The following is an 11,051-nucleotide window of genomic DNA, read 5'->3' on the forward strand; positions in this document are numbered from 1 at the left end:
CCCATAAATCAAAATTAATAAAATTTCACATCAGTCATAATTTCCAACAATTCATCAGAAAACTGTATAATTAAATTAGCTGTATAGATCTTACTCTTCAACACCAACCTGCCTTTCCCTAGAGAAAAAGATCCAGTCACAGGCTCCATGTTACACTCTGAAGCTCATCTGGCATCAGCTGCCAGCAAGCTGTTGTCCCCAGGACCCATAATTATTAATCATCGCTCAGCCCTCAGCTGAGCTTTTATAGCCTGCCAGGATGTTCTCTTTCTCTCCAGAGTACCAGGCAGGTGCTCTACCCCTCTATTATTAAAAGGAAACAGGGACACTCTTCCGTGGGCAGGAGGTAGTGCTGGCCAGTCTTTCCCCAGTATGCGCAGTGAGGGGCTATACTGCAGGCTTTCCCCATGTGGCTGTCGAGGGCAAAGGCTACCATCTCTTAAGGACCAAAGAAGCTGCTGCTTGCCCCAGACAAAAAAACAACTAGGGGTGCCTTTGACCAAGCTAGTTGTCAGCAAAAGAGGTAATCGAAGTCTACATCTAGACCAGAGGCCAGGACACTGCAGGAAGACACAGGAGTTAACCTTGTATAAGGTGTCTTTCCTGAGCTTGATCCTCCTGGCTGGACCAGAAGGCAGGACCCCTGGATCTCCAGGAAAAATTCCCAGGAGAAGGGACTTTAGGGGATTCCCCAATACAGAAATCAGGAGATGGGAAACACGCACTCCCACTTTATATTAAGGGAGTTCTGCCTCCCAGGACCTGAGCAAATTCCTAATTTTCCTTAGACAACACAGAAATAAGCTGACTACTAAGAGGTCAAAGTCAAGGCCGCTTGCCCACCTCCTTCTCAGGATACTCTGTTTTAATCTCTGCTGCCATCTCCACTCCTGCAGAGCCTCCTCCCACCACCACGATGGACTGTGAGCACTGGACCTAGAACAGAAGGAAATGTAAAGCACCCTCAAACCCAGCCTGCCTCATGGGTCAGCCTAGGGTGGGGGTTCCTTGGCCAAAGACGAGAGTGGAGAACCCATTTCAAATTCGAGGTCTAAATGTACTTTTTCAGGGCCAGGCACTTGCTGAGAGTCTCCCTACATTTTCTTACTCAATTCTCACAACTGCCCCAAGAGGCAAGTATCACTACCTGCCCTCCTTCCCCAGGACCATGGATGGCCCAGGTCTGAGTTCAAAGCCTGTTTCCTACCCTCTGCCCTGTCTGCTCCCCCCAGGCTTCTCAGATGTTTTGCAGAGAGGAAAAGACCTGGCCTTACTCATGTGGCAGCACTGACCTTGGGATCCCTCTCAGGGTCTCCACTTCAATATAGATAGACTCATCCTGTCCACCTCCCAGGATCGCTGTGAAAGCTGAATGACGTCATGGATCCAAGCCTGCTCTATAAGTCACAAGGCCTGTGCAACTGGAAGCTCCAAGAGAGGAGTCAGGGACACGCCAAGAGATATGTGAGCAGGTCTCGTTGCTCATGTACAGGCTTTGATAACAGATCTAAAGGTCTCCTCCCAGGAATCTCTTTCTAATAACTCTCCGTCTTTACAACCACTATCACAGCCCCAAATACCCCCTGGGGTCTCCCTGCTGCAGCCCTAAATCTCCACGGCTGTTCTGCTCTTCCAGAGGCCACCCTCTTCCCTCACTGCTCTGCCTCTGGTTACAGGGCAGCTCACCTGCTTCACCATGTTCTCGTAGGCCTGAATGGCTTCCTGCTGGCTGCAAACTTTATTCAACTTGCCGGGGAAGAGCCCAGTGCTGCCTGTGGCCAGGATAAGATGTGAGAAGGGCAGGGCCTGTGAGAGGCAAGGAAAAGGAAGGTGAGGGCAGGCCTGAGCTTCTACATCTAATCCCAGGCCCACAGGGCAAGGAGCACTGAGTGGCGAGGCCCCTCTGGGCACTCCGAGGCAGCCCTCCATGGAAGGGAGCAAAACCATCACTCTGGTTAGGCCATGGAATGGCACCAGAACCTGGAAATACCTTAGAAAGCAGATTTTACCTCCTGCCAGAGCCACCAACACGGAAATGGGAGGAGTGAGCTCACCACTGCAGGGGGCAGGTGAGTAGGAGATAGGAAACTATTTATAGGAATAAACAGGTTTCGAGCTTCCAATATGGAATTAGTTTAGAATCTCCTAGGTATTTTAGAAGAAACTACTTTCTGTCCCTGACCCTTCCTCCCAAAATAAAAAGGAAGAAAAGGGAGAGAGGAATAAAAGTCCTGTTTGGAGCCTAAATATATAAAGTTGACAAAACTGCATGCTCTGATGGGTAGAAGACCAGAGGGCCTGTATCCCTCTCAGCCCCCACTTTCCTCATGGAGGCCTGAGATGCCCTCATGGACCCTTCCACAGCTCTGAAAAGCTTGGCCCAAAACCACAGGGCAAAGAGACTCTCAGTAATCTTTCCAACTGGGAGATTCCCCCAGCCCGAAAATTAATTCAAGGAAGACTGATTCACACTAAAACGTATAACTCACTGAGAAAAGGAATTGTGTCCACTTTTTTAATCCACCCAACCCCCGCCGCCCCCCCCGCCCCCGCCAAACCTTTAGCTTTGAATAGAGTAGAGGGCCAGGCTGGAGGTGACCCTCAATATGATGAGTGAGCTGGTGGCAGCTCACTGATGGAGCTCTCCTCACTGTAATTATAAACCAGGCACCGTGCTACACATTTGGGCTGAAGAATCCAGGAGTGAAGAAAACCTCTGCCCCCATGACTTCCTTTTCCAGGGATATAGATCACATTTGTGCCTGCCCTTTGATTCTAGCCAGCAAGGAGGACTCCCTGTGCTGGCCAGGCCTGGGGCTGGTCCAAAACACTGGCTTTCAGAATGTGGGCTCAGTGAAACTACCTGGGTTGAAATCTTAGCTGAGTCTCTTCCCAGCTGTGGGATCCTAGACAAGCCACTTACCCCCTTGGTAAAGTGAGGCCATACCACCTCCCTCACAGTCATGGTGGGCATTAAATGAAATTACGTCAGGCTTAAGACAGTGTCTAGCATACAGGAAAAGCTCAAGAAATATCTGCCACCACACTTGTGGCTGCTGTGGTCAGGCCTTTGCTTAAGAGGAAGCTGTTATCTGACCAGCATCAGGTAGCGGGGATACTTGGGGACCATAGAAGACTCTCTAAATCCTTGAAGAGACCCACCCAGGTCTCCTCCCACCAACAGCCACGTCCTCCTGAAGCAGCTGATGGACAGGTCAGCCCCTGTGCTCACCTCACCATTCTCCAGCAGCACCATCTGTTTCTTCAGGTCAATCTCAACCACCAGGCCCTGTCGGAAGCTTTCCTTGAAGCTCACAGAGTAGGAAATGAAAGTCTTTTTGGCAAACCCTGGGGAGTGGGTGGACACAAAATAGGTCACAATGTAAAACTGGGCTGCCCACAGGAGGCCAGATAACTCAGAACCTTTCCTGAGCTACATACCAACAGGGGTGCCCTTGGCCAAAGAGCTGAACCAGCGCCATACCCGAGGTATCCACCACCCCGCAAGATGCCAATCTGGGCCTCATGTCCTCAGGGAAGCTCAAGCTCTTATTTCTGGGGCCTTGAGATAGTAGCTGCTTAAGGCCAGTGACCTTAACCACCCCCAGACCCACAGCATGACAAGACCACCCCCGCCAAGAAAGCCCCAGAAATAAGTCCATTACCATTCTCCACGGAGGCCCGGAGGGCTGCCACGTTGTGGTGAAAGGAGTCCTTCATGTCCACCAGCATGAAGGAGATGTTCAGTGCCTGCAGCTGGCTGGCAGCAGCAATCCCACCAAAGCCCCCGCCCACGATCACCACGTGCACGCCTTTCATGTCCACTGAGACCTGGGACCCCATCTCAAACCAGGCACTGCTGGGATAGGAGAGACCACACTGGAGTCAAGGGGGACTTGAGGCTAGGAGGACAGGGGCGAGCACACAGCAAGGAAGGCCTCAAATGCCAAGGCTTGATCTTTTTAATTATGTAATCGTCCATTAACAAAATTCCAATTTTGTAAAATTTGAATTAAATTCCAAAGTAATGAAGGGTATCATAATTCCATCCCACCCCCTAACCACCCAGTTCCCTCCTCCAAGGCATCCCCTGTTACCAAGTTTATATGAATCCTTCCAGACATATTCTGGATATAATCAATTATATTTAGCACACATTAAACTATTCTGCACCTTTTTTTCACTCAATATATTTGCTCACTCAACAACATACATTAATTGAGCTCCTGTTCTTTGACATGCAATCCTATGGTCAGAGAGAAAGACAGATAGGGTACCTGACCTTGTAAAGGCGGGGCTTACAAACTCAAAGGGCCAGGTGATGTGGGAAGCTGGTGAGGTGCACAGTAATAGAAATAGTAGGCACACCTGTGGGGACTGCAAGCAAGGCCACATCAAAGGAACTAAACAAAATTGATTAAGCCTTGCACTAATCTGTGACCAGATTCTGCTGACTCGCAGGTCACTAGCTTGAGCCCCAGGACTAAAGAGATCAACTAGCAGGTTATGACAATCAGCTTGCAAAACTAGGATGTGGTGTGACCAAGGCCATGACAGTGGGGTGGGGAAGAGTGGCCTGCAGTGGGCAGATCATTCCCCTGAGTATTCCTGAGACAGCGGATGTACACCAGGACTGCTGGGCAACATCCCCCAAGAGACGGTGGGGCAAAAAGAAATACCTGCTGGGGAAGAAACAGTGCTGATTAATGACCAAGAAGGAATGTCTGCTGGCAGGAAAGAGCGTGGGGGAGAAGTTCTGATCATGCAGGCTCCAATGAGAGAGGGGAAACATGGTCCTGCCTGATGGCCAGACAGGGGAGCTGTCATCAGTGATAGTGCCTGCCGAGGGTGGGGGACCTGGTCTGCAGGCCGAGTGCACCCCAGGCTCACCCTCACACATGGACTGCAGCAGCCTGATCAGCTCCCAGCAAACTGAGAACAAACCTTGGTTGAGTCCCTAAGGAGCTAAATTTCAAGAAACTCTTGGCCAAGAGCTAGACACTGGAGGACATCTGAAATAGAGGACAGAGCTGGGCTGGGTCACTAGATGCTGAACCGCTGAGCACAGACGAAAAAAGAAGGTGGCAAATCCTGCCTGGACTCCCCCAGCCAGCCTGGGAGGGGTTGTTGGGAGATGCTATCCCTGGTCTGTGCTGGGCTCTAAAAAGAGGCAGAAATAAACCAAGCTGCCAAAGAGAGACACTAAGGAAAGAAGCAAAGCTCACGCTGCACAGAAAGCAGGAAGAGGCCCAACAGCTGCTATAGGCTTCAGAGAGGGGAGGTTCGCAGTGGGGGATGACAGGTTGGGTGGCAAGGAAGGAGGAAGTGGACTCAGGCCAACCTTGAAGGACAGACAGCAAGCTGCCCAAAGGCTTGATGGGGAAGCATGTTCCAGCCCATCTGGAACTCTCTCAGGCAGCACTGCAGGTAGCCGGAAGGCCACCACTCTGTCCTGCATCATCTGTGTGGCCTGAGGCACAACCCCTCCCCTCTCTGGGCCTCCATTTACCCTCTGTAATGGTAGGGGACACCCTGAGATGTCCTTGCACACACAGGTTTCCAAGACATGGTGGCCTCAAATCTTCCCACATTTATGAGGGCAGCTTATGGTTGGACCTACAGGCATCATTCTCATTGGTATTCAAATGCCCATTGCCTAACTTGTCCCTGGGGGAGGGAGAACCTGGAGAAGGAGGGTAGATCTGGCACAGGAGAAGGGCAGGAATTTAACATCATTTCCCACTGACTAAGTGGTCCCCAGTGCACTGAGGCTTGGACAGTCTACCCATTTACAGAGGAAGAAACTGAGCCCTCAGCAGGGCTGGGACCAGGACAAGTACACACCAGGCAGTGCCGCCTTTGCTGCTCCAGGCCCTCAGAAAAGTTGTCCAGAGCTTATTCACTGAGTGTTCATCAAGCGGAATCTGCCAACTGAGCCAAAAGGAGAAAATCTCCTGGGAACCAAAACCCAAGAAAACCCAGGGGCCCAGGCAGAATTCAAGAGTGAACACTAGGAGCTGAGCAGAGCCTGGGAATGTGGCAGGTGATAAGGCAGGCAGGCTATGGAAGGAGTATGTCTTACCTGCTCCCTTCAGCATGGCTCCCTCTGTGCTAGCCTGCCCTTGGGGTCAGCAGCTAGCAAGGAGGTCTGAGAAACACCCAGAGGGCTCTGCTTCCAAGCTGGCTGGGCACACGCCAGAGCGAGGCTACACAGCTTGTTAGAGAGAGGGGGTCCACCATGAGTCAGGTCACACTGGACCACCCAGGGAAGCTCAAGGAAGAGCCTTTGTAAATAGCTGGGGGAAGGGCCTTCTCCACAGAGGGAATAGCTTGGGCCAAGAAGTCCAGTGGCAGAAAGGAAGGCTTTGGACAAATTCAGAGAACAAGGTGGGGATGCCAGGAGGGCGAGGGACAGGGGCCAGCATACACAACGCCAGGGCAACATTTGGGCCTACATGTCCAGTTCTAACCACCAGGCCTGCCCTGGGTCCCTCACAGGGTCTCCTTCTCAGGGAGGAGAAAAAGCCCAGCGACTGGAGTGCAAGCCTGATGGGCAGTGGATTGACCAAAGGAGTTGAACCCTTTGGCGCCCCCAGGATCATCACCTGGCTTCCCTAAAGGGCAAACCCTGGCCTGTCCACCTAGGTACACCCTCAACGAAGGCAAATTGCCTCTCTGGAGGTCCAGTGGGGGGGTCTGAAGTGTGAAGGCACACCAGGTCCATAAGGGGCTAGGTAAGGGGACGGGAGAGGGTTTTATACACCAAGCCACCTGACCCTCTCCTGGAATCTGCTCTTTTCTCTCCTCTACTGACCTCTGACACTCCCACTACAGAATGGGGGGCTGAGAGCTCTCCAGCCGATTGCACCCTTTTTCCTCAGCAGTCTCCCTTGCCCAACACTCCTGGACACAGCTTCTCCCTTGGCTCTTCCAGTGCCAATTCTTGCCTGACCCCTGAGCACAGCTGGACTCTGTCAGACACCTAAACCTTGGGCTTAAGCTATGAACCTGCATTTCCAGCCACACACCTTGTAAGTGCCCAAAAAACATGTGTGCAAATGATGATGTTGAATTATATGTTCTAATGTAGCAGGGGTGTTGGGCCAACAGCCTCAATCAATGGGAGACTCAATCAATGGAAGACTATAGGATACATTGTTATATACCCATACAGTGGAATATTCTGAAGCCATTTATTTTTAGAGTGGATGATTTTTACATGAAAAGTTTGTTCCTGATTTGTCCACACACAGAGAATGCACAAGACCAAGCATAACTCATAATGTAAACTATGGTCTTTGTGTGATTATGTCAATGCATGTTCATCAACTACAATAAGTATATCCCTCTGGTAAGGGATGTTGATAACGGGAGAGGCTCTGTATGTGTGAGGACAAAAAGCACATGGGAAATCTCTGCACCTTCCCCTTAATTAGCTGTAAACCTGACACTACTCTAAAAAAATTAAGTCTTTAAAAAACGTTTGTCCATGAAAAGGTCAGATAATAGAACAGCATGTACAGCCTAATCCCATTTATGGGCAACCAGATAATGTACTTAGCTACATATACACGCATACATGTAATGAATATAAGAGCTAGCATTCATTACACTTTTACCCATACCTTTGCATTGAATAGGTGTGTTTTTCTCCCCATTTTGGAAAGTCAGTAACTTGCCTAAGTTCAATCCTCAACAGTCTGACAGACCTGCGCCCCAAACCAATATGGTCATAGACGTCACCAGATGATGTTTTTACTTTCTTCTTTGAGCTTTTTTTTGGTATCGTTTGAAAATTTTTAAACAAGTATATCATTTTTACAGAAATAATAAAGCTTTAAAAACAGGACAGGCCTCCTACCATCTAATTTTTGTAAATTGAGATATTATACATATAAAACTCGCTATTGTAAAGTGTACAATTCAGTGGTTTCTTTCACAAAGTTGTACGATCATCATTATGATCTAATACCAGAACATTTTATTCACCCTAAAAAAAAAAAACCCACATTTATTAGCAGTCACTCCCCATTTCCTCCTCCCTCTAGGCCCTGGCAGCCACTAATCTTTCTGTATCTACTGATTTGCCTATTCCATACCTTTTCTGTCTGGTTTATTTCACTTAGCATGTTTTATAATAATATTCCATTTTATGGAGATACCACATTTTGTTTATCCATTTGTCAGTTGATGTATACTTGGGTTGTTTCCACCTTTTGGCTATCGTAACTAATGCTGCTATAAATATTCGTGTACATGTTTTTGTGTGAAAATATATTTTTAATTTTCTTGAGTATACCTAGGAGAGGAATTGCTGGGTCCTATGGTAACTCTAGATTCAACTTTTTGAGAAACCGCCAAACCCATCATCTGATTTTTAACTCAACATCAAGCCAAGGGAGAGAGCTGAATCCGCCTAGATTCAGGAAGGTTAGCATAAAAGACGTCCAAGAGAACAAATACTAATTGTCCAGTAACTCCTAAAGAATTTTACTCCTCCCCCAATATACACACACAATCTGGTTTATCCTGGAATTTTCTCAGTATATCCTGTTTTCTCTATCAAGGACATCCAGTCTCACACCAATGAGAGTCTTCTCTAATAATACAGATTTTAGAAATCTACTGAAAAGCAAGGAAGTTACATTTATGCCAAAGTAGTTGAGAGGTCACACTTCTGAAGACATAGAGCAGGAACCATGTGGGCTTTGATCAAAGCAAGGACACCACCTAGGTTTGCTTTATAGAGATTACAAATAAAACACACAGCTGCACCCAGTGTAGATTTCTACAGCCATGTTTCCAGAGTGGCCACCCTGAATGAGAGGCCTGCTAGAGTGATTCCAAGCACCATGAATGTCTCATCTCCACATGGGGGAGGGAGCAGGGGCCACAGCCTCCCTCACTGGACACCAGATGACAGGTTCAGAAGTGGGTATTCCATAGCCAGACCCCCAGGGAACACATGCTGGCTATAACCCAAAAAAGATCAATTTCTAAAAGGGACTCAAAGTCTGAAGAAGAAGCTGTCCTTTCATGCCCAGGAGAGGGCAGCTCTGGGCAGACAGTCTCCGATGTCATACACACTCCTGTACAAAAACTTAGGCCATGAAACTTGTACTTTTTCCTGGGATCCAGTCACTTTGTGGTTCCCGTAACACCCCCATTATCTGTCCACTGTGTCTGGACCCTGGCTTCTTCATTTCACCACCAGCTAAAGACCAGGCTGGCCCTGGAATACACTTCCTTTGCACAGCTCCACCACTTAATCACTGGGTAGTCCTGAGTAAGGCAAGCCCAAGGAAGGGAGGCAAGTCTCCCCTGAAATGGAGGCCCTCCAGATGTGGGGTTACACACAGTGTCCTCAAGGGGCTTCTCTCTAGGTGCTGGGGTGAGGGCAGGTGGGGTCTGAGAGCTTAGGGCTTGCATACCCGCACACATTAGAACCTAAGCAGGCCTTCTTGATATTTTACACATTTACTTATTTTACCAGTCGGCCTTTGAACACAAGATATATACCCGGGATGCCTGGAAGCCTCTCTCTAAACTGTCTGACCCTCTACCCTGTGTCTGTCCTCCTCTGGGATCATCAGCTTCCAAGAGCCTCTTCTGGCCCAACCCTCAAGGTATACCCAAGGGTCAAAGGGACCCTCGAAGGAGAAAGGTAGGGTGTGTTTAGTGGGTGGTGTTGGAAGGAAAGCGCCCACCATCATCTCCAATAAGCAGTTCCCGGTGATTTCAGGAGTCCTGGGCTTCCTAGAACATTCCCACCCGAGTTAATTCGGCACCCACTAGCTTTTGTCCTCACGAAACCTGGGGCTTCGTGGAGGTATGAAGTGGACCTCTTAGTGCACCCAGAGCCAGTGAGCACTTGGGTAACACAGATATTTCCTTCCTAGAGACAGAGGCTTTCCTCCTGACCTGTGACACCAGCTTCCACCCCGCAGCGACTCTCGGAGCACCCCCATGACAGGAGAGGAGGAAACAGGGTAATCCGTCTTACCTGGGAAGACTTAGCCGGACTTTCAGGGAGCAGACGGCAAGGGGCGAGTTTGCCCTGGCTTCTCCGGAAGTAAACCTCCTTGTTGTGTTTTAGGGGAACAAGGGTGGTGCAGGCCCGAGCCCCGTATCCCAAAGACGACAGCCCCTTCTTCCCAAGGCCGCACTCGGGCCCACCAAACTCCGACGCTGTCCGTTGCTTTTTCCAGGCCCTGATGCGCCCTTGTTCCGGGCGTCTGTGAAGCCCGGCAGGCGCGAGGGACCTCGAAAGCCCGACGAGCACGTCACCTCACACGCCAGCTGCCTCCCACTGCCACGTCGCTCCGCCCGGCGCCTCGGGTCGCGGCGGGGCCCCGAGGCCCCTCCGGGCCAGCGTGATTCAGCAGCCCGCCCCGGCCACGCCCCCGGCCACGCCCCCGGCCGACTCCCCCCGCCCCCTCCACTCCTCCCGGAGACTGCGGCGGCCGGCGCGCTCTCTGTCGGTCCGCGAGTGGGTGGGAACGGCCCTAACCTTGAAACAGATGACCCCTAAGGTCGACGGCCGCTGCGCTGCGCAGGACTCTCGGACAGGAGAGTTCAAAATCCGACCCGACTTTCTGCCAGACACACCTTAAACGCCGCCGGAACTTCAGAGCAAGAGTTCCCAGGCACTGCCTGTGCCACCTCGGGCCGGCGGATTACCAACCTCCTGCCTTCACGCATATAAATAATCCTGCAAACCCAGTTGAGCACAACCGTATGCCTGGCCCCGTGATAGGCGCTAGGAGATAAAACGGAGAACAAAACAGGCATGGTTTCTGCTTTCTGTGTAATGAGGTGATAGTAGAGACATGGCAGAGGCGAAAGACAGAGTGACCAGCATGAGCAGGTAGGTACAGGCCTCCAGGCCCTAATGAAGACTGTCCCTGTCATCCCAAGGGCAGCAGAATGCCACTGCAGAAGAGTGACAGGTCTGAGTTATGTTCTGTGGTGAAAGGATGAGGGAGCGGAAGGGCTGCCTGAAATTGGGCAAACTAGTTAGGAGGGCAGTCTGGGACAAAATAAATAAAATA

General features: G+C 50.2%; 1 protein-coding gene across 8 annotated transcripts in view; it reads right to left on the reverse strand.

Moving 5' to 3' along the window:
- Positions 1-10,366, reverse strand: part of AIFM2 (apoptosis inducing factor, mitochondria associated 2) — a 17,016-nt gene extending 6,650 nt beyond the window's left edge. For 6 of the 8 annotated variants that reach the window (XM_023537824.1, XM_023537822.1, XM_023537821.1 and 3 more), the window contains exons 1-5: positions 10,004-10,366; positions 3,666-3,859; positions 3,233-3,348; positions 1,687-1,806; positions 844-936 (exon numbers count right to left, since the gene is read on the reverse strand). In XM_023537824.1, the coding sequence (XP_023393592.1) occupies positions 844-936; positions 1,687-1,806; positions 3,233-3,348; positions 3,666-3,843 (507 nt within the window). In that variant the 5' untranslated portion in view covers positions 3,844-3,859; positions 10,004-10,366. Of the gene's footprint in view, positions 1-843; positions 937-1,686; positions 1,807-3,232; positions 3,349-3,665; positions 3,880-10,003 lie in introns of those variants that run through there. The other 2 variants (XM_023537818.1, XM_023537819.1) reach the window with 2 other exon arrangements.
- Between the last annotated feature and the right edge of the window lie 685 nt (positions 10,367-11,051).

The sequence above is a fragment of the Pteropus vampyrus genome, unplaced genomic scaffold, assembly GCF_000151845.1.
Source record: "Pteropus vampyrus isolate Shadow unplaced genomic scaffold, Pvam_2.0 Scaffold202, whole genome shotgun sequence".
Taxonomy (NCBI): Eukaryota; Metazoa; Chordata; class Mammalia; order Chiroptera; family Pteropodidae; genus Pteropus; species Pteropus vampyrus.